The sequence below is a fragment of the Coturnix japonica genome, chromosome 3 (genome assembly GCF_001577835.2).
Source record: "Coturnix japonica isolate 7356 chromosome 3, Coturnix japonica 2.1, whole genome shotgun sequence".
NCBI lineage: Eukaryota > Metazoa > Chordata > Aves > Galliformes > Phasianidae > Coturnix > Coturnix japonica.
Genome location: NC_029518.1, coordinates 66,293,572 through 66,318,085, shown reverse-complemented (window position 1 = coordinate 66,318,085; position 24,514 = coordinate 66,293,572). Strand labels below are relative to the sequence as shown.

The window sequence follows — 24,514 nt, the reverse complement described above, 5'->3', positions numbered from 1 at the left end:
CTATAGCATGACTGACTACATTGTTACACTCTCCTTTCCTGAAAAAATACTAAAAATTGTAAAAAACATTGGCTTTGCATATTGAAATCGGTGGGCAGACAAGTAAGACTGTATGATTTAGGTGTTGTGTATCACCGTTACCAATATCTTCATAGAAAATACATTCTGCAAAGCATAAAAAACACATTTGTGGTTGCTCTTCCAAGTTTCAGAATCTTTAATATTTGATGAGTCTGCTCTGCAGCAAAGGAGGTTACACCAAGGGCATGTTTAGAGATCACTAACTACCCCAAATAAGCCTTGCATTAACTCTTTCTTTCAAATATTTTTTATTCATTAATGTATATTCCAGTATAATGCTACCTTAAACAAACAATGAAGTTCTTGTGAACACAGAGATCTGAATAGGAAATTACAAACAGATTTTTCAGATTTCCTGCCTTTACGAAAGAAAGCTTCTAGCGTTAAAAGCTGATTAAACATATATATACACATGTATGTATATATACATGTATGTATGGGTATATATATACACACACACATATATATTATATATATATATAGTTAAGTGACAATTTCTATACAGTTCCGCTCTGACAATCTGGCAACAACACAAAGAACAACCAGTTATTCTAAGCACCTTCTGACTATACATACATATGTATGTATGTTTATATATGTATATGTATATATGTGTGTATATATACACACACACACATATATATTTAATTTTTATATATATGTGTACACATATATATAAAATATATATAAAAATTAAATATATATACACGTATATACGTATTACACACATATATGTACATATATACATATATAATACATATATATATAAATTAAAGGACACTTTATATAATATATATGGGAGGTCACTTCCATATGATCTCAGGTGCATGTGTTTGGAGTATGGGAATACATGTGCCTGGACTCTTTAAAAATAATTCAGAAGCAGCAGAACTAGACACTTCTAGAACAAGACAAAGACTACAGGATTTTTTGCATTTGAGTGCTATGTTTGTCTTCTGCTCTAAATGTAGTAATGAATGTACAAATCTTTTCTGGTCTTTTAGCTAGAAATATCTCCAGCTGACTGTAACAAAGAACTGTTATAACTTTCTGTAACACTTGGCAGCCTGGAGTGACCCCATCCAGTTCTTAACATTTTGGCCCCTTGAAGGTTAATGTGTCGCATTGGCTAGCAGGAGCAAACTCAGAACTGAAAATCTCATTCTATTAATTCATGCTTCTTCAATGGACTGGTAGTAATTTCAAGTTCCCTGCGAAGAGAGTTCAGAAGAGGGCATGTGAACATGAGTGCATGTCAGAATATCCATTTTTAGAATACATTTTATGTAAGATGTACAGCATTGACTCATTTTAACAACATTAACAACAACACTGTTTTCTTTTATTGCTCACATTTAAGACAGCAAAACAACGCAATATTGTACATGGCCATCATAAGGCATTATTTGCTGGTTTGTTCGTTTTCTTATCAGTGAAATGTGGAAATCAGTCATTCTATATAGTTGTGTAAAGATTTAGTTAATCTTTTACTAACGTTAAAGCCTTAAAAAACTTCAGAATTCGTTTATATACCTTAAGCAATGAAACAAAACCATTTCTGTCACCATCATAACCCTGGAATCAGTCAGATTTAGAACCCAATACTAACGTAAACTGTACCAACTTTATTTTCAATGGACTTATCTATTGCATAAATTTCAAGTCTCAGGTAATAACAGTTAAAGTTACAATTAAAGTTCAGTTAACTGTGGATATGTAGCAAATTTAACCATTTACTGTCGGCATCCAAGCCGACAGGGGGCGCTGTGTGCGGTGATGTGTGTCCGTTCTGGCTACCCGTAGCCTCCCGGCAGGGCTGACGTGTAACGGGAGGGCGGCCATGGCGGCTGCCTGGGAGGAGATCCGGCGTTTGGCGGCCGATTTCCAGCGTGCTCAGTTTGCCGAGGCGGCCCACAGGTGAGCAGGGTGCGCCGGAGTTCAGTCGGGCTTTGGAGTCCACCGTTGTGCCGGCAGTCGTCCCTGCCCGCCTCTTTGAGTGGAGCCGAACACAGAGCTATGTGTAGGTGTGGGTGTTTGGCAGGCCCTGCCCCTTGCAGTGACACTGGAGTGTTGTGGGACCTCAGACCCCAGAACTGCACCTTTAGGGTCCCACACCTGTCTGTGTTGAGGAAATAAAGCAGGTGTCCTACAGCTTTGTGTCTGAGCTGGCTGGCAGCCTCACAGCTCTTCTCCCCCTTCAGTGTTGAGTAATTGGGGTTGTTGCCAGAGCCTTTGTGCATTGCGAAATAAAATATATTTAAAAAAATAAAGCGTTGAAGTAGCTTGTAAGTGTCAAACCCCAATTCTGTAAGCCCAGCCATGCCTCCCTGCACAGGAAGGTGTAGTGCTACTAAAGGAGGAGCTGACGGCTGTCCAGCACAGGACTGGAAATCAAGTCTCAGTGATTACTCTCCTGAGAAAAGCTGAGTGCCCTGGTTGTGGGGGATGAGAAAAATAGAGTAATGGCATAATTTTTCTGATCACAAATGTATTTAATACACAGAGTGCAAAGCAATCGCTCTCTTCCCTGTGCATAGAATTGTCAAAATATGAGTTGAGGTCAGCAGGTGCTTAGAGTAACTGGTTGTTCTTTGTGTTGTTGTCAGGTTGTCGGAGCGGAACTGTATAGAAATTGTCACTAAACTAATCGCAGAAAAGCACCTGGAAGTGGTGCATACGTTGGATGGGAAAGAATATGTCACTCCAGCACAGATCAGTAAGGAGATCTGGGATGAGCTCAGTGTTTGTGGTGGTAAGTGCCATGTGTGCTTTCTTCCTTTTGGATCTGGAGGTTAATTCTGAAGACCAGACATAGATCTGAAAGTTTTCTTCAGTGATTTTTAAATTATCATTGGTAAACCATCTTATTTTACCTGTATGAGAAACCATCTGCTTTGTTTGATCTGACTTAAATGTTCAAGGTGCAGAAGAACTTCTTTACAGTGAGGGTAACGGAGCACTGGAACGGGCTGCCCAGGGAGGTGGTGGAGTCTCCTCCTCTGGAGATATTCAAGACCTGCCTGGACACCTACCTGTGTGATGTGGTGTAGGGAGCCTGCTTTGGCAGGGGGTTTGGACTCGATGATCTCTAGAGGTCCCTTCCAACCCCTACAATTCTGTGATTCTGTGATCCTTTTTGTCACTGATTGTAATGAGACTGTACTGTACTTCAGTTACATATATGAGTGAATTTCATGATATTGTACGTTTTGAAAGATAAATGTCACGGTGTTCTTACAGAGTATCTATTGTTTTGTTACTATTGCAAGTAAGTCAGTTTTTGAGACACAACTGTGTATCATTACGATAGTTTGGTTTTAAAGTTCCCGAGGGAGTTTTTTTTGTTGTTGTTGTTTCTGGAGTTTTCCTACTGGATTTCTAGTAAAACTATAGTGTAGAATAAGATCATGGAATCATAGAATGGGTTGGAAGGGACCTTTAAGATCCTGTAGTTCCAACCGCCTGCTTTAGGCAGGACACCTCCCTCTATTCCAGGCTGCTTAAAGCCCCATCCAGCCTGGCCTTGAACACCACCAGGGAGGTGGCTTCCATAGGTTCTCTGGGCAGCCTGATCCAGTGTCTCGTCAACTTCACAGTAAAGAATTAATCCCTAATATCTAGTCTAAATGTACCCTCATCCGATTAAATGCCATTTCCCATCATCCTGTCACTACATTCCCTTATAAAATGCCTCTCCCCAGCTTTCCCGTAGAACTCCAGGTACTAGAAGGCCGCTATAAGGTCTCCTTGGACACTTCTCAAGGCTGAAGAGCCCCAGCTCTCTCAGCATGTCCTCTTACAGGGAGGTGCTCCAGCCCTCTAATCATCTTCGTGGTCCTCCTCTGGATCTGCTCTAAGAGCTCCATGTCCTTCTTATGTTGGTGGCCCCAGAACTGGTTGCAGTAATCCAGGTGGAGTCTCATAAGAGCAGAGTAAAGGGGCAGAATCAGCACCTCCACCTGCAGGTCACGCTTCTCTTGATGCAACCCAGGGATGGGATGTTTTGCACTTAACAACCTGTGACTTCTTTCATTTGTCAATACTTAAAGCTGTAATGGACTTAATTGGTCTGTATAGAAGTAGTAAAATACTTTGTATGCAATGAACTATACCATGTTCTAAAACTTTTCAAACCTGCCTTATGCACTAAAAATATGTTTGTACTTTTTTTTTTTTTAAAGGTCGAATAAACATTGTTGACTTGCAACAGGTAACTTTTTAATAATAAAAATATATATTCTTCCTTTTCTTTACCGTGGATTTTGTCCATTATTTTATGTATCTCTTTACTTCATTATTTAGAGCTCCTCTGTGCTTAGTGGTATTCCATGATCTATGAGATCAACACTAAAATACACAGGTTATCTTGATGGACTCTTCCTTTTTAAACCAAGGGCATAAACAGAAACGTTTCCCATTTAAATCTAAAGCAGCAGGAGCATGATAATTAACTTTGCATGCCTCTTTGGATTTTCCCTCTTCCTTCATTAATCTCTTGTCTCCACTAACCTTTATCCTCCAGTAGTCTTCCTCTGTGACTAATTTTCCCTTCTGGCTAGAGCAGAATTACTTAGAATCAGAAAACCTTTCTGAAACACAGCTTGGTATTATCTATTCATAGCTTTCTGTGCTTTTATTTACTGTGTAGCTTTCTTTTAACCTTGTCACAGTTGCAAAGTTTGGTTTATTATTATTATTATTTTTCTCATTCAGGCTTTATTACAAATTTACTGTATGTGTGTGCAATATTAGGAAAAAGAAAAAAAAAACAAAAAAACCCAGCTCTTTTCGTTTAATAGCTCGCTGTTGGAAAATTAATTTCAGATTTAATTTATTCTTTTTTTTAGATAATAAATGTGGACCTTCTGCACATTGAAAATAGAGCTAATGATATCGTTAAGTCGGGCAAGGCTGTTCAGCTCGTGCTGGGACAGCTAATAAATGAGTGAGTAAATTCAGGAGCAACATGCATAGCTCACTTCTGTTTTTCAAAATGCAATCTAACACTAATGGTCAGTCTTTGGTGCTTCTGAGGTGAAGTACATTTTTCTTGATTGCTATGACAGCTGCTTGGTGACCAGTGTCTCTTTTCCAAGTGGCTAGTGAGGCATATCTGAAATCAACACTGAAGCCATGAAGCAAAGGTATTTTGAATGTCTCTGTTTTTAGGGCTTTACTTCTTAGTTCCTCATGTTTACAGGAGCTGGATCGTTTTTGCTCTGTGGCTTCACTGTCTGCCTCAGCTGTTGACAAACCCCCTCATTTTCACCCACTTCTTTCTTTACCTCAGAAGTCTAAGATGTATGAGCAAGTTGTTTCATGGCTTTCAGCACACCAACAAATGTTGAAGTCATGCTGTTTTGGGGATGTCTCTTTTATTGATTGTATGGCAGGATTTATTCACAGCAAGGGATGTGTAGCTCCTGGCTCTCTTGAAGTAATTGAGACCTACTTTGCTCACTGAAGTCCTTTTCTAAGACTCATTTTAATAAGATGTTTTCCTGTTCCTGCTTTCCTGGCAGATTCATACAAGCAGATAAATAACATTTAAATACTAGCTGCCACATTATCAGGCTTTTAAAACACACGCTTTCACTGACATTGTTCTCCTTTATTCAATTACAGTAACTTAGTTTATTTTGGATAATTTATAGCAGAGAGAGGTACATATAGTGTCAGGGGAATTTGTAATATAGCAGACAAAGTGCATATCTGTAACATGTTGTCTTTTGTTTTCTTCCCCTCCCTTTGTTTTCAAGGAGTTACCTAGATCAATTAGCAGAAGAAATAAATGATAAACTACAGGAAACTGGCCAGGTGACAATATCAGAACTCTGCAAAACATATGACCTTCCAGGAGACTTCCTGACACAGGTGATGTAACCTGCCAACCTGACTAGTGTGGAATCAGTTGTGTTCACGTTCTTTTGTCATCTTTGCAATAGCCATGGCTTTAATTGTAATGAGCTGCTGTAATTCTAGGCAGAAAACAATTGATATAGAATGGTTGTGGTGTGACAGCTGTTGACAGATTGGAATTGATGTTTGCCTTTTTCAATATTGTGCAAAATTTCTCCAGCGTCTTTATTACTGTGAGGAATGCAAAGAAGCATTGGACTAGCAGAAAATGTGAAAATTTCTATTTGATTTATTTGCGAGAAGATAGAAAGGTAACTTCATCAGTTTCATTAGCTGTCTGAGAAGCAGAAATACAATGGTAGAAAGCTTTAAGGTTATTTGAGAATGTTAAAATAAATATAGTAAACATTTTTTAAATCAGAAGTCAAGATTCATAATAGAAATACAGAACTACTCACTTCTGTTAGTGACTGTTCAAGTGCTTAAAAGGATTAGGGAGAATTGTCTTAAAATTCATTACTTTCAATTGAGATAGGATTTTTATTTTTTTTTTTTGAAGATATTTTTTCCAAGGGGTGATTCTGAGACATGTTGGGTGAACCCTCTTACGAGGTAAAACCATGTTGACCCTCTTAATTTATATACAGAACATTTGTTCCATACTCAGCTTCTACAAAAGCATCTCCAAAATGTGGAAATCAATATTTTGTTTTTCCTTCTCTCTTGGAAGATTTCATTCACTTTTTGCATTTATAACTACCTCTTTCTTTTGTGTTTGCTATTGATAATTTACTTAACTGTCAGAAAAAGTGGATAGTGTGTAGTGAATTGGTTTGTACAAAAAAATAAAAAATAAAAAACTGAGTTTCTTTCATGCATCTCCCAACCTTACTGATTTCTTGCAAAGTTTCTTTCTGTCATTGTATACTTATATTGGCTTCTATTTACAGGCTTTATCCAAGCGTTTGGGTAGAATCATTCAGGGACGACTGGACCAGGAAAACCGTGGGGTGATTTTTACAGAGGCCTTTGTTTCCCGTCATCGAGCACGCATTCGAGGTCTCTTCAGTGCCATTACTCGGTAAATTGCAGCACCTACAATCACATACTAAAATATCTTTTTCCTAGTTCTTTACAGACCAGATTCACTGGTGGATACATTCATTTTAAGTGCAGTTCAGTTCCTGAAGTGACACATTCATATATGTTAGATTTTGTTTTTTCTTTAAACGGGGGCCCGGAGAGCAAGGAAAGTATGACTGAAACATTTTTACCTTTTGGGACTGAGGTTGTTGATGAGCAGCTTTTTACCATGTTCAGAGAATATTTATCCTTGCTGTCATTGCACTCCTCCCAGTCAGTTGCTTAATGCTGTCTATCTAGTACCTGTGCTTTAAGATACTTTTTTCTTATGAACAAAGAAAGCTTCCATATGATAATTATCATAGCTCTGTTATATTGTATAATTCCATCATAATTTAAAATACAAGCCTTTTAAGCTGTTCAATTCCAGGGTAGCAAAGCAGTGCTAAGATATTGTATAGTTTTGCTCATCTAGAATAACATCTGGTTTCTAGATTCTCCATGTCAGATTCAGTAAATACATTGTGGTTTTTTTTTTTCTCTTTTTACAAGGCCCACGCCTGTAAGTAACTTGATCACACGGTATGGATTTCAAGAACATTTACTTTACTGTGAGTTTTCATTCAGACTCTTTTTGTGTTTTTGTTCATTCATGGAATCTTCAATACTACAAGTACACTTTCAAAGGAACGTTTTAGTATATGCTGCCAATTCCAGAATAAAGTAATATGTTTCTCCGTAGTATAAAAAGTGTTAAACATTTTGTGCTATCCGTAACTAAAGGGATGTTCTCTGTGTCTACAGCAATGAGAGCATACAGTGATGAAATGCCCTTGGGTATAGGGTGATGCAAGAAGTGCATTTTGTCATCTGTTATGTTATTTGCCTTTAGCTACTGGCAGTTTTATCAGTGGAGCACACAAAAGGGACAGATTTTATGTAGCCAAACAGCATTAACTGCTCTGGATTTTATTTATTGACTTTGCTCTGTGATAGTAGAAGCAGACATTTTGTTATGGTCACAGTTCAGTGTCTTTGTATGCTGAGAGATAAAGCATGCTCTTAAACTGTTTACTTTTATTTTCTGCAGGTCTTTAAATGGGAATTCATTAAGATTTCCTATCCAACTGCTAATATTTCAACTTCTCTAATATCACTTCTGATATTTCAGCTCTTCTTTGACTATCAGGATTCCCCTCCCATCAGTTCAAAATTATACTTAAAGCATCATTAGTCTTGTGTGCTGGCTGACCACGTACTACTGCTGCTTTTAATGGTTTTTCATCTCCTCTCATGGAAGTTAATATCTTTCTTCTGTTTGATTGGGTCCTTTTGCCTTCAGGGCACCACATGCTCGAGCTCCATTAATATCTCTGCTTACCTTCTTGTTTTGTGACAAGCATATTCATTACAAATGAAAATCTTAGCATTTAAATAAAATTATGTAAATACTCTGCTTTCATAGAATCAGTTTAAATTTTCCTTTTTTCCTAGTGCTTTTTATCTGACTCTTTGTCGGTTAAGAGGAAAATCTACTAAAATGTAGATTTATAGATTTATTTATAATAGAGTTGCAAAATTAAAACAGATTTCGTTATGTGATTAGTCTTTTTTAAACCATTCCTACCAGCAATTACACAATCATGAACTCCTTCTGTATAATGCCAGTATGAATTTCTGTTGTTTTCTGATCACCAGAAGTCAGCACAATGGCTGAATGCATTTCTAGAACTGCTTTTTCTTATTTTTTGTTGTTGCTGCTAAGAAGTTAGTTCAACATTCTTTTTAGTTCTTCTTCCTGTATTTCATTCCATCTGCTGTTTCATAAGTTTTAAAAACCTCATTACATACTGCCAGAACTCGTTTGATCCATTTTCCAATTCCATTCCTATTTCAATTCCATAAATATTGAAGATATCTTTTTTAATGATGTTACTTATACTTTTGTGCCTCTTCCTGAAAATACTCCTGCAGAGCTTGACAGTTGAGGTATGCTTTTGAGTATACATAGTGACTGACGAAAAGGCAAAAGTATAGCATATGAGGCAAATCAAGACATTTGTACCTACCTTTAATGGACTTAAAATACCTTAGCTAGCATCAAGAGAGGCTTAGTGCTTTGGTTCTAAGTGTTACCAATGCATTTGTTGTCGGCAGTATTTGTGCTTTATAAGGGGTTTTATTACTGGCAACAGTGTGAATGTTGCAAACCATGAAGATGGCAACCAATAGGCAAGGTTCTAATATTTGTGCAGTTTAGGTAACAATTTTTTATACCGTTTTGGTATGTTCAGACCTCTCTTTATTTCCTTCTTGGGTAACATGCAAATAATGAATGCAAAAAGGACACTATTAATAAAACAAACTTATATTGTATTGTCTGCAATACAATACAATACTTCCTTCTGAGAGGAAGCACCTTTTATAACTGCATTTTCTAAACTAAAAACTGAAACTGTCCAGATATGTGAAGGGTTTTGATCCTGCCATAGTGGCTCACTCTTTTAGAACTTTGTGTGATTTCCTGAGCTTTTGTCAAGATTGTTCTCAGAAGCATTAAAGATAATTGTTACGGTTCAGAAATGTTTCGGCAGAACAAGCTCTTGTAGCTTGATCATTGGTTTCTTTCAAGTAATAGTAAAAAGAAAAACAACTAGTGAAGGGGAAAACAGAATGGGAAAAATAATTGCTATTTTCTAATAAATGGGTACATCAAAATGATACTGTTTCATTTGTTTTTTTTTCTTTCTTTCAGCTGTGCTAGAAGAACTTGTTAACACTGGTCGTCTAAAAGGCACTGTGGTTGGTGGAAGGCAGGATAAGGCTGTATTTGTTCCAGACATCTATGCCAGAACACAGAGCAACTGGGTGGATTCCTTTTTCAAACAAAATGGTTACTTAGGTAATTAATCATTTTTTCTCTTAGATAACATGTCTTTCTTCAAAGCTAGTTTAGGTAATTAATCTTACTCTAATACAGGCACTGTCTAATGTAAAGCCTTGCAAGAATAAGTGGAAATAAATACAGTAGTTGATTCTCCTCTTTAGAGACTGTCATCATTGTTACTTCAGCACAACCGTATTTCAGCATACATAACCATGTTGCTAAACAGTAACAGTATTTCTTGCAGAGGATGTTAAAAATTTTGCTGCTTTTATTGCTGTTCTGAAAACTTAGATTACTCATTGTGTACATTCCACATGGTTGTATTTGACCCACATAACTGAGAATTTTGGGTCAGGAGTCCAGATTGCAACCAACTTTGACTGTTAACTGTTGAGATAACACTTAGTGTCCTAATTAGAGTCCTAATATGTATATCTAAGATGAAACTGAGTGATGGTGATTTAAAACAGGAGATGTGGGAAAATGTGGAGCTAAATAAACAGAGGAATGTACCCTTATGGTCCCAAAAGGCCGGCCCCTAAATAGCAGTTAGTCTTGCATTTTGAAAAGGCTTGTCATAGTTTTCTGTCATACTATTAGGCATTTCTGTAATATTGATTGACTAATACAGTGCTTGAATGTTTTCAGAATGTCTAAGTTTAAACTACTGAATGTTGTAAATGCTTTGCTTGTGAGGCATTGAATGATTCCACAACTATAATGGAGAAAACAAAAATTTGCCATCTTATGAATTGTAAATACTCTATTTATGTTAGAGTACTTTGGAAAGATGTCATTGCAAAGATAGATTTTATGATGAAGGAATCAGAATAAAGTAGATAAAACCATACTTCAAATGGGAATGTTCATGATTTAATCTTCGTATGTATATTGATTATATCAACCTGTAGCTCGTACTGAATTAAGTTTTAGGTGAGCCTTGGCTTGAAGTTGCATGCAGGAGTTTCTGTATAGGAATGTAAGTCTTCTTTTCCAGCTTTTCAAGCAAATTACTTCTTAGGATCCTAGGATCCAGTGAGTATATAACATGACTTAAATTTAATGGGCTTCTAACTATTTTTTAGAATTCGATGCATTGTACAGGCTTGGCATCCCTGACCCAGCAGGCTACATTAAAAAAAGATACAAGTCCACAAACCTCTTATTTCTGAGAGCAGCTTGTGTTGGTCAAGAGATTGTGGATCGAGTTGAAGCTTCTGTAGATGAAGTCATCAGCTCTGGAAGTTGGATAGATGTAGCAGTAAGTGATTCTTTCTGATGTTGTTGTATTTATTTATTTTTATTTACTTGCATGTCAGATGTTATACTATTGAATCACAGAATTGTAGGGGTTGGAAGGGACCTCTAGAGATCATCGAGTCCAACCCCCCTGCCAAAGCAGGCTCCCTACACCATGTCACACAGGTAGGCGTCCAGGCGGGTCTTGAATATCTCTAGAGAAGGAGACTCCACCACCTCCCTGGGCAGCCTGTTCCAGTGCTCCGTCACCCTCACTGTAAAGAAGTTCTTGTGCACATTCCTGCAGAACTTCCTATGCTGAAGTTAAAGCTACACATGTGTGTAGTACATTTCATGCTTTAGGAGAAGAATATTCAGACTAAGATATAACAAATAAAATAACTTTGTTTGCCTTTTAAGTTATTCTGAACAAAACCAAAGATAGACCATGTCAGTATTCAGTCAGAGAGCAATATGTTTTTCTAGTATGTTTTCAGAAAAAAAAAATAAATCTTAAACTGAAGTCCTATCAGGGTTTCTGTAAGTAGAGAGTTACTAGCCAATTTGTTCTAGTAAACTCTTGTTCTAGGCCTTAGAGCATTACTGTGTCTCTCATGAGGATGTCAGATATTGTCTTGGGTCTGATATTATTGTCTATCTGCTGAGATGCATTTCGAAGGAGTTGTCGTGCTATTTCCCAGAGGTAGCACTGATGCTCTTGAGCAGTGTTCCATGGGGAAGAAAAGTAATGTCTAATCTTAAATTGCTATTTTAATTTTATAAGTGCAATGTATTTTAAGTAGTTAAAAGCTATGAAATTGACTATCTGTGGATCCTATTTTACCACATGCAAACATGCCCATTCCAGAATACATTAGTGTATGTAAATGACTTGGATGTTCTTTACCCTAGACTCTTCTGCCAAGTTCGTTGTCAGTAGAAGATGTTGGGATTTTGCTTCAGCAAGTGATGAGACCTTTGAACAAAAATTCTTCAGGTTTAGTCTTCAGTGACACCATCGTGGTCAGTGAGAAATTTCTAAGCAGCTGTACTGAACTGTTTTCTGATATGATGAAACAGAAAGCCGAAAAGGTATGGTTATTCAGCGGTCAAGATGGAACACTGAGTTTTGGAGTGTAGTTTATTTGGCTTTCTCATTGCTGTTTAATTCTTGCCTGAAATACAGCTTATGAAAACAAGCAAAAATGGGGAAAGAGTTTGTATTAGTGTATTGCAGTGTATATTCAGTTTTGCACACTAGCAACGTGATCCGATCCTGAACTTTTAAGAGAAGAATAAATGCATCTTTGTGTGTTGCTTATGGAAGACATCATTTTAGATTAGTATACTTCCAAGTGGCTAAATGGCTTAAATGTTCCTCTGTACATTTTTGTCCCTCTCTTTATCTTTTTTTCCTATTAACTGCTTGTTCTTTGTTATAGGAAATGAAAAACAGCCCTGTTCACTTAATCACTGAAGAAGATTTAAAGCAGTCTTATGTTTTAGAAAATTCATATGCAAATAAAAAAGACAAAAAAGATGAAAGAAGAAAGAAAGCAACAGGTAAAGCATTAAATAAATCTTAGCCTTAGAAATATTTTCAATTTTTCTGTTCTGTAGTCCAGTAATTTCCTCTAGTCCACTGATGAAGATATTTAGGAAGCAATCCAACTACTTTGTATGATTGTAGTTTAGGTGTGGAGCTATGTACATGAGATTTGCTTTGAGATTTCAAAGTACAGATAAAGTACCATAAAGATATCCTGAGTTAGTCCAGTGCAAGGCATCTGACTATAGAAACAAGGAATCCTTGTAGATTTTGAGACAGAACTGAAATGTGTCATTTTAAATTTTTGAAATCTTTCTGTGTTTAAAACATTCTTCAGAACAAACACTCTGTTTTCACTTCCAAAAACCATTTGGCTACAGCACAGCTGAGCAGTCTATGTAAAACGCACATGCACAGATTTGTTTGCTAATGAGGGTAACAGTATTAGAGCACTAATGCATCTATTTTAATTGTATATACATCATCTGAAAATTAAAACATAAGATTCAACTCTTAAAAAGGCCATGACTGAGTTGGCATGGAAACTAAACTTATTCTTGCCACAAAAGACAGCAGATTTTTCTAGGCCAGTAGCTGAAGCAGGAAAGCTTGAACTTTATTTGAACTGTTGTAAGCAGAATGACTTCAGTTTCCATCCTTCTAAGGATTAAAGACTGTATTCAGAATGTACCGTGGGTCTGTACATGCATTCACATGTATGTATTGAACATACACTACACTGTCAGTAAGCACTACCTTGAAGTGTTCTTGTTTTTTAATTGACTTAGCTACATTACAATGAAAATCATGGTTTGAGGATTAGTTTTATTTCATAATGGCAAAATGTGATAAATGACACATTGCCTATCTTGGAGACTGTGCGTGACTGTCAACTCTGTAAGTGTAACCTGACTTGGCATGGTGTTAATTCCGTTTACACAATACAGATTCTGCTGTGTATTGCAGTAAGAAAAATTAAGGGGTTGCAAGATAAATTGTCAGTGGCCTTTTGTAGCAGTCTTTTACAAATCGGAGTTTGCAGAAATGATCCTTCCTGTGGTATGAAGTCATACAGCTTGTCCTCTTTTCTAGCTGAAGTCTCTCTTATTTGTTTGCTTTCTGGATAAGACCTTGACTACAGATTGTTCCTTTTTCTGTAGTGCTGTTAAAGTGAAATACAGGATGAAAGGAGCTTTTTGGGTGAAGTAGCTAATATATTACATATTTGACAGTTTGTATCTGCTCACAGCATTGTCACATTTCAAATAGACTTGTGGAAAACATCCATTGCTTTATTTTGTTTTGAGAGGACAAAAACTTAGAAAATGTCACCGTGTTTTGTTGTCTGCAGCTGAACAAGATGGTTGTTCTAGCAAAGTAATTGTGTGCAGACGGGTTTCTAAGCAGTAACATCTTGCCTTTGTGTTTCCTTTTTTAAAATGATAGTACTGATAGGCAAAAATAATGTCTCTCAAAGCTTAGGGGATGTATAGAACTGATTTTTCTGGAGTTTAAATTTCCTCTAAGTCAAAAAAACAAAACAAAACAAAACAAAAAGAATAAGGGAAAGAGAGATGAACAAATACAAACAGCTAAGCAGCTTACATCATGCAGAGGGACTGTATTGCACATTGGGATGCTGTCTGCAGTGCGGATACGTGGATCGTGGCATCTGGGAACTATGTGATTTGTTATATTTGTCAGAACAGAATCATCTCATTGCTTTACTACTGAGTAAAGAATTACCTCTATAGTTAATTGAGTGCACACTTGCAAGAATGTTTTGGATAAATGTTTACCATGGAGGATTATTTCTCTGAAATTTAACGAAGTTGTGTTATCTGGAATATTTTAGAGCTGTTTGGTTATTTGGCATCACTGAGCTAAATGCTTACTAAAATGCTGTTTTCAACCAAAAGAAAATCTTCTATTCCATAATGGAAATTATTACTGCATTCGTTTTCATTTGTGAAAAGATATTACAGCTTTGGTTATTTTAATGATAATTTTAATTTGATAAGGCTGGCATTTGTGTTTATTTATGACTGTAGTTTAAATGAGGATTTCACTTGGTATGCTTTTTTTAATGTTAAGAATGGAACTGTTATGACACCAGTATATTGGTTGATATATATTTTTTAATTTAGATGTAGCAAGTACTGTGCACAAACTACCATAATATTGCTAACTTTTAAGCGTTAGAACTTTACTATGAAATAAGCAAATAATTCTCCACCAGAGGGCAGTGGAAGCGTGAGAGGAGGAGGAGGTGGTAATGCTAGAGAAATCAAGATTAAGAAAAGCAAGAAGAAAGGAAGGAAGGATGCTGACAGTGATGAAGAGTCACAAGCCACCAGCACAGGTATGTTTGGGTACTGTCTACTCATGGCTACATGTTTATTATCAATCACTTGTTGTCAACACCTCTGATTTCTCCACTGTATTAGTAAGTTCAGGTAAAAAAGGAATATGAGAGTACTGTTCCTTTATAATTTTACCAGTGGATATAATACTGTTATTTAAATGAAGTGCTCATGTCATATTCATGGGATTATATAAAGTAGCCTTTAAAAAAGTAACCTAAGTCAAGGAATTTAGAGCAGATACTTTAAAATTTTGATTTTATCTAGGAAATACTTGAGATTTTTGGATTAAATCATTGTATGTAAGTATATGAAGAGAGGTTACAATGGGTTTGGAGCTAGGCTTTTCTCAGTGGTGCTCAGTGCCAGACAAGAGGCAAAGGGTACAACATAACATGTTCCCTCTGAATATCAGGAATCGCTTCTTTCTGTGTGGGTGATGAAGCACTGGCACAGATTACCCAGAGAAGTGGCGAAGCCTCTCTCCTTTGAAATACTCAGAAGCTGCCTAGACAAGGTGCTAGGAAAGCAGGTCTAGATAGCCATGCTTGAGTGGGGAGGTTGAACTAGATGACCCTTTAGGGATTCTTTCCAACCTCAACTATCTGTCTTTCTTTGATAGGGGTATTATAGTTGGTTTCTTAATATTTCCTGAATAGTGTATGATAGAGTATTTCTCATCAGGCTTCATTATGTTTTTAATATTTTAAAATAAGATCCATCTTGCTTTCCACTGAGATCTTTATGTCTGAGCACGTCATCTTTGTAACTGTACATTTTAGTGTGAGAAAGTAGGTACTTTGAAGGTCCATTTGTTTGACTCGTTTTAGATGTGTTTTATAGGATGAGTCTGCACCACTCCCTGTTCTTGCCCATTTCTTCCAGCTGACTTAGGAAGAGCGTGGATGGCTTCCTCAGAAGTAGATGCATCTGCTAATAGACTTACATTAAACAGTGGCTGAAAATGAAACAGTGATAATTTTTATTACATCTTTAATTCAAATACCAGAACTGTGTGTTTCCATTTTATGTGTAGTGTCTGGGCTTTGAATACTGACTGTTTAGGATACTCCTAAACAAGATGTTTGAAGCTTTGATGTAGAGCATCTTAATTTTGAGTGATACTACTCTGACAGTTTTCTGTAATTTACACACAAATGAAGTTATTTTTCGAGATTGCTCAGGTACTGAGTAAACAGTGTTAAATTGCCCCTTTCTGGTGTAACTTTTCATGTTTAACAACTGTTGCTGCTAGTTTTGCAGAGTTAAATAGATTAAGTAGTGTCTGGTGAACTATGAGAGATGGTTTAGTGATTTGATGTAGCTACAATAATAGGAGGACGGTTGGACTAGATGATCTTGTAGGTCCTTTCCAACCTTGTGTTTTTCTGATTCTGTGAAGTTAGAAGCATTTCCACGTCTCATGACACATAGTATCTACAGCAGTGTTAAGTATAAACTTTAGTCATTGAGCGTTGTTTATGGCCACTGCAGGTAAGAATAAGCAGCTGGAGTTCCATTTCATGTCGCAAGAGGAAATACAGGATGTTTTAAAGACCCATTTGCAGGACTGCCCTGAAGAGCTTATTACAGAACTTGCTGAACATCTAATGAGGTAATTTCCATCATTCAAATAGAGTTACAAAGTCTGCGGTTCATTTCAGATGAATCAGTTCTGTTTTCTTGTTTAGGGAAAAATAATTTTACTGATGGAAGTGAATTACAATATCCTCTTTCTGTACAGCTCCATCTTACATAATTCCTTCTGTATTAGAAAGCTGTACTGATACAGTATTGGGAAATAATGCCTCTGCCTAGCAGTCAGTTGTCATTTTAGGGTCATAAGTATATTTCTCCACCCTTATCTTATGTGTGTTAAGATTTCACCATTCCTGTCTTCTGTACATTACCTGTCTTGGTATATTCATATCTTGTGTTCCTTGTGTTACCACTGGCACCTGTGTAACCAAGTAGTTTGCTACTCAGGTCAGCAAACTAATCTTATAAAAGAAGAATAATTTCTTTTAAAAGATACTACGGCTCTCATTGATCTGAAACCTGTGTACGGACTCTTTAAAGAATATGAGAATACACTGCTGCATTAAATCTTTTCCTGTCTTACATCTTGTTCCCATTTAAGAGCTGTTATGAAATTAAAGCTTTGTTAAGCACTTACATACCATGCATACTGTCACTGGTTGTACTTCTGCAATTGCAGAAAAATACTTGAATTTCCTAGTGCTTTTTTTTCTCTTTTCAGTTACTTACTTTTTATTTATCTCTTAATACTGTGGCTTTCATGTCCCACTTATTCACTGCATTAGGAGATAGATTTCTCTGCTGGTATGTTTAGAAAACATTCAATGTTTTATACTTACTGTTTTATTCTCTCCCCTGTTCTAAGACCTCTAACAAAAAGTTACCAGGAAGCTGTGCGTTCCGTTTTTACATCTTCAACATCTTCCTCTGGAGGACTTGCAGGAGGAGTTCTCAAACTTGTACAACAACATTCGATTATTTGAAAAGGGAACAAAGTATTTCACAGGTATAATAAATATATACTGTAATACTTTAAAAATACTTATTCAAGAATGTTTAATTTATTTCAGTCAGAGAAGAACAACAGTTTTAAGAAAATGTGAAAACTTAAGGATGTATTTACAGCGTTTAAAACTGATTTTGTGCTGATGTTCACTGCACTGTACACTTACTGAGATATATTCTCTTTATTTCATATCCACTGTCTTCATTCTGTCCAAATTATTGTGTGGTCTCGTCCTTTCTTCTGAAGTGTTAACATCACAGTTATTATTATAGTAAACTTACTTCATTCTGTCACCTGTGTAATTAATGAAAACTCTGAAGAGCCTCCACCTCAACTTTCCTTTGGTTTGGTATTGAAAATAACTGCTCCTTGACGGTAGTTATTCAGAAGGGTGTAGGTTGATGTTGCAGTAGGTTACTTTGTCATATGCCATCTTTAGCTACCTGTATTTTGTTACGGGAAAGTAATATTAGGAAAATACTGTGTATGTTTCCAAGGTTCTGTGCCATCTAGGTACATTCTTGTGGTTTGGAATAAATGGGATTATTTCCCATTAACTTCTGTTCTTGTATGCTGGTTCTTTTTTCAAAACTTCTATTTCTGTCTTACATCACACGCCTGCTTAGTCCTATTGCCTTTTTGTACTTTTTACTTGTTTATGGGTAGAATCAGTGCTGTATTAGTAGTTCAAGAGGGGACCCGAATACCTTTGCAGCACTGACAGTGCATTAAAGTGCATTTACAGACTTGAAAGCTCACAATTATGCTGAATAATATTCCGTAAGAAATTGCAGATGAGAGATGTTTGCTTCATACATTCAAATGAATTTCTAGTGCTACTACTTACTGTTGATAGAGTCCATGTTTTGGAAAGTGCTGTGATAACTGTTCATATGAAGCAAATAGCCATGGTATAGTATTTTCCTGTTTTTTTCATTTTTATTCTATTTTACGTTTATTTTTGACAGATGAGACTCAGACTAACCTTGCTAAGCACCTGTTGAAGACCGTCTGTACTGACATTACAAATCTTATTTTCAACTTCCTCGCATCTGATTCAATGATGACAACGGAAAACTATTCTACCATTACAAGTGAGGTACAGAGCTATCAGTTCCTTCTCGGCATTGTCAAGTAGATGAGTGTTATATTTAACTACTCTTTTGATTCATCCACAGCTAAAATAGTAATAAGTATTACAAATGATTTCCATTCCTCTCTCATACAGATGAGGACCAAGATTTTAGGTAAATTGCCAGAAGATACCAGAGGTCCTTTAACTAAACTTCACACTTCTCTGAATGGCAAGGTAAAGTGTTCCAGAATCCTTGAGTTCAGATTTTCTGTTCTGATGATACACTAGTAAATAGCTGAGATGCATGGTATGGTGTAGCACATAACTGCTGCTGCTGTGAGAACTGATGTCATCTTTTGAATTTGTCGAAGTCAAAGTACTTTTTAATATATGAATTTTAAGAGATGACATTTGATATAACACTTTAAAACTGGTAGTCAGCTATGTTTGCTCTGGATGGAATGTGGTGTATCTTTTATGTGTGAATGGGAAAAATAAAATCTGAGAGATAAACAGTAGTGTAGCGGTCATTGCTTCTTGTAATTTCTTTCTAAAGAAAGATTGTTCTCTCCTGTTTTCTTTAACAAGTATTCTTCTTGATAAAAAAAAAATATTCAACATATTATGGCAGTGTAAGTATTAAGGAATGTGATTTATTGCTTCTTATATGTAAGATGCCTTACTGTCTGTTTCTTCAGAAGAAAGATCTGTAGGGAATTGCAAAATCTGTTTTAAGTATTTCATTTTCAGAATCGATGTCGTATACCATAATTTGCATGTTTCAATATACAAACTGTTGGGAGATGAAATAAGTTTCTGTTAAAATTGTTCGTTCTTTCCATAGTTTACTCCATTTGTATTTGGGTGATAAGCTGTGAGCAGTAGTTAGCTCATTTTTAGCCTGCTAACATAAATTCCCGTATCTGTTATTTTTTTAATAGAGTTTAGAAGATTTCCTTTCATACCTTGATGCTGCAGCAGATATTTGTGATATTATGGTGAAAAAAGGAGATAAAAAGAAGGAAAGGTACCTTAATTGTATTTATTCTATGTACACTAAATGAAAATTAGCTCAGTTGCTGCACAAATGTCAGATGATTCATTTGCTAGTAGTTGCATAGATTGTGCAAGTAAGAATCAGTTTTCTTTCCAAACAGTTTATCTGAAGAATACAGAGGTGGGCAGTCCTAATTCTGTGGGAGAAGGCAGACAGGAGGCTTTGTATTTAGCTAATTTGGCTGACAGATTACATTTAAGTTTGCTAGGGTGGTTTTCAATATCTGAGCTCCAACAGAGCTTTCGTTTTTGTTTTTTGTAGTTTTTTGGGTTTTTTTCCTTTTAATCAGGAATATGACAAATATCACATCAAGAATTGATAAGTCAGAGAAGAAAATAACATTGTTAATGTTAGATAAGTTTTAGCGTCTCTTATGAATTATGACAGAATGGGAAACAGATTTTACTGTAATCTATTCTTGTTCCTTAGGCAAGTCCTGTTTCAACATAGACAAGCTCTGATGGAACAGCTAAAAGTAGCAGAAGATCCAGCCCTTGTTCTGCACCTGACATCAGTACTGTTATTTCAGTTTTCAACCCACTGTATGCTTCATGCACCAGGAAGATCTGTACCACAGATCATTAATTTCTTAAGCGGCAAAATCCCAGAGGTATTCCTTTCTGGCCTTATTGCGTGGCAGTACTTTTTTTTTCTGTGCCCAAATGGAATTATACTAATGCTGCTATATAACACTGGCATCTTTGTGTTTCACATCTAATCATTACTGTGCTTGCAGAATATGTAGTTTGCCTGATCTATAATGTGCCTTAGGTCTGTTAATATATTAAATAAAATCCATCTGTCATTACTACTGAAGCTTTTGCCTTTTGTCTGTAGTCTGCTGTGTATTGTGGGGTGTTAAAAATCACTGTCAATTCTTGCAGCTCTCTCTTTTCTCTTAGCTAGAGTGTGATTGCTTTGAACTTTCCTAATTCAGTTTTAGAAAAGAGGTACCTCTCCAAAAATTGAAAGATTTTAATTCTATATCCAGTCTACCAGAACTGATTGTTTTTACTGACTACATTGCTTTATTGCTTCAGTTAATTGTCTTCTTCCTGCTGCGTGGCGGCACTTTTCATTTTTCTACCTCTCTGACAGTTTCTGAGAATTTAGGTTGCAAAATACTTTGATGGAAATACACTCATCTATCACTTTCCCTATTAAGACAAGAACGTGAGAATGTTTTTTTTAACATTTACTCTTCAGTCAGTTAAAGGTCTGTGTTACCTTTTCCATTGCAGTGACTTTTTTTGTTTGTCTGTTTGTTTTGTTTTTTCCCCTCAGGATCAGCATTCTCTATTAATCAAATACCAGGGATTAGTAGTGAAACAGTTGATCAGTCAGTCTAAGAACGCAGAACAGGAGGATGACAATAAAACAGAGGAGGAAGAAGGAGATGCCATTCGGAAGGAGCTCCAGGAAGCCACTACCTCTATCAAAGATCTTGTCCTCAGACCTAGAAAATCTTCTGTAACAGAGGAATAAAATGATTACTGAGTACATCTGCGCCCGTGATACAGCTTGAAAATGCTTGAAAAACTTTTAGTATTTGGCTTTTAGCAAATGCCAGCCAAGGAGCACAGTCATCATATAATGGTGACAAATGGAGTTTTGTTTATCTACTACTGCAGCATACTTATAAGATGTATGTACACATAAGATACATTAGTCAAAGAGGATGCTTTGGATATAAAATTGGTGGCTTTTTTTAGTTTGCAGTTTCACTTGAAGCCTCAAGAAATGCTTTTTCTTGTGATAACACTGTATTCTGTTATGTGCACAGGTTTATAGATTTGCTCTTCTGATTTGGATTTATAATGGTGTGAGGGTTGCATTTAAGTGTGCATAAGCCTGTATCTTAATTTCAAAGACTAGGTTTGAAAGGATAATTGTTATAAATAGTACACAAATGAAAGCCCACTTTGACAATTTGATAGAATCAGTGGTTGTTTTTCACTAAAGAGTGAAACCACTGAGTACAAGTTTATATTTCTGAACTTAAAAGAAGTGACCTGATGCTTATGTTATTTTCTAAATATACTGAAAACTTTCAGAAATCAGCATACCCTTGCTATTTATGTATTCCATATATGTCGGTAATGGCAGCTCATTTTAAACTTGTAATTGGGACAGAGGAGGTGCAACCTTTTTGCACTGGTAATTTGAGGATGGGTAAATACTATTTCAGTTGCCACAATTAACATTTTATGTGTTCATTCAGCAGTCTTGTTCAATTCTCAGTCCAGTTCCCTTAGCTGTACGAAGTATGTGCTTGTGATTCTGTCGGCTGCTTGAAGGAGCTTCTGGTGTGCTGTTTACCCCAAGATTTGGAAAAGAATTTGAATGTTAACTTTTAAGATCTTTCTACATAAACTTTTCAGACTGTTTGTCTAATCTGAAATAGCTAAATGTTGAAAGTTTCCCTCAGGCTTTTTTCTTGCCTTATTTCCACAAGTACTTTGTCTTGAGGAAGGTACAAAATGTGTAAAATAAAATCTTTCGAGTTCTGCCACTATTATTGATGTAATTATTGTATGTCAAATGGACTATTGACTTGTATTTAAGAGAAGATAGTTTTCAAAACAGAAATATTTCAGTTGTATCAGGTCTTTCTTGACCTTGTATTACTTCAGTAATGCCCATTGATTTCATGCAAAACAAGAAGTCTAAAAATGCCATTCACCCATTTTTGCCAAAATTCTTTGATGCTGAAGGAAAGCAAATAGGTTCTATGCAAGTTCTGCATTGTTTAAATGTATTTTTATGTTATTATTTTTTTTAAATATCTGTTTCCCAGCATTTAGTGTTTCCTATAAGGTTAATCCAAAATATCTGCTAGCCTGAAATTGGAAAATATAAAATCAAAAAATTGATGAGACCCCAAATGAAAACTCAGTAAAGGATCAACTGTGGTGAATTTTAACCATCCAGTGTTTAAAGATATTCCCTTCATAATTCTGATCTTTTACACATTGTAAGAGTGGTGAGGTTCTGGAACAGGCTGCCCACGGATGTTGTGTATGCCCCATCCCTGGAGGTGTTCAAGACCAGGTTGGATGGAGCCCTGGGCAACCTGATCTAGTAAACATGGAAGTTTGGAGGCCCTGGCAGGCAGGGGGGGGTTGGAGCTTCATGGTCCTTGAGGTCCCTCTCAACCCGGGCCATTCTGTGATTCTGTAAGGCAAAAACAGTGTAAGGCAGAATCAAAGATAGTTCCTCTCTTTGGCTGAAGGATATCTTAGCAAACAGTGAAGAGTGCGAAGGTGAGAAATGCTCTTTCTCATAGAGAGAATAGGCTTGATTTCCTGTTATTTGGCCAGAATAACCACTCTGCTCCTACAGTGAACACAAACAATTTTGTAAGACATTAAACTGTTTTGTAAATAATATGCTATGATATTCTATATGCAAATGTGAAATTATTTTAATAACATTAAACGATGAAGGATTTAAAATGCAGTATTGACTTAAGCAGTGGTTGTTAGTCTTGCAGTGTACAGCTTCCAAAAGGTTATATGCACTTTTTGATATAAAATGTTGTTTTGAGTGTTTTGATACTGTTACATATTATAAGGATAACTTAGACAGTCTACTTTATCATGCATAAAAAAGAGTCTGTAGTTAGGTGGGAAGGGAGTTTGAGAAGTTTAAAGAGAAACACCATTTGGTTTGTGAACTCCCAAATCTGTGTGAAAAGGAAGCCAGGTCAAGACAGGCCACATCTGGGCTCAGACTAAGAAAGCTGCTTTCTATTCCAGTAAGTTCTGGAGGAGATGTGAGAGACGTCACCTAACCATGAAGTGAGGCAGCAGAATTTGTGTCATATTCAGCATGCATCTTTTGGCAAAAAGACTTTTAAGATGCTTCTTTTGGCATGTGTTCTGTTAACATAGCTGTTATCTGCAGCTAGAAAAGTAGGGGAAGGATCATCTTTGAAGTTCAAGGCAGGCAACGGCTAAAGGATGTTCCTGTGCTTTTCAAACTTTTTGGAAAGAACATTCTGTGTTGGAACTATTTTGCAGTGTCATTAGCTTTTTTGACAGATCAGTTTGGATAATATTTGCTTGCTCTGACTTGTGGGCTTCAAAAGGTACTTGAACAAGAATCGTGCTTTCAGCTTCTTTTTCTTTTTGGAAGTAAAGGCAAAAGGATGATTCACTTTCTGGCCTCATATTTGGACCTAAGTTGTCTTCTCCCTTCCCAATCCACGAAATTAGCAAGCTTGAAAAATCAGCATTAAAAGTGTTTGGCATAAACAAAGCTTATAGTTTGTACAAAGACAGGAGAAAAGAGTTCAATCTAGTTTGTATAGAAGAAATACACAAAGTGAGTGTGTGCGGAGGTTTAATAAACCAGTCAGCTGTGAATAGTGATGATGAATTCTTAGCAGTAACAACCAAATGATCAGTCTTAGTTGCAAGATACTGTTTACACATGGGTAACCACCAGAACTCATTGTCCAGATTTGCCAATTTTGCCAAAATCTTCATGACATATGTTTGAAATGTTCCCTTCTTTCTTTTGTCTGTGGTACGAAGCAGTTCTCTCCCACTTGACGTTATGGAGATGTTAGAAAGTCTTGTGCAAAGTATATGCTCTGTGTGCATCATGTATGTGATGGACTGCCTACAAAAGCTATCTGGTCCCTCTGTCCAATCAACAAGAGATGACTGCAGTATGATGTAGGCCAGAATTGAGGGATGCTGAGAGAGAACCTGGATGGGGCTGTTAACGCTATGGATGGTAATGCCTTACAAGCCATTTCCTGTGTAGTGG

The 24,514-nt window shown here is 36.5% G+C and overlaps 1 protein-coding gene across 1 annotated transcript; it reads left to right on the top strand.

The window, feature by feature from the left end:
- Window positions 1-1,866: 1,866 nt before the first annotated feature.
- Window positions 1,867-23,197, top strand: UFL1 (UFM1 specific ligase 1). The gene is given in 20 exon segments (XM_015858833.1): window positions 1,867-1,998; window positions 2,688-2,833; window positions 4,263-4,291; window positions 4,929-5,026; window positions 5,841-5,955; window positions 6,891-7,021; window positions 7,576-7,634; window positions 9,779-9,925; window positions 10,996-11,171; window positions 12,062-12,241; window positions 12,592-12,712; window positions 14,938-15,060; window positions 16,556-16,676; window positions 17,466-17,525; window positions 17,527-17,606; window positions 18,575-18,705; window positions 18,835-18,915; window positions 19,623-19,708; window positions 20,168-20,348; window positions 21,023-23,197. Coding segments are annotated over 20 exon segments (2,343 nt in total). The 5' UTR covers window positions 1,867-1,921; the 3' UTR covers window positions 21,224-23,197.
- Window positions 23,198-24,514: the final 1,317 nt, after the last annotated feature.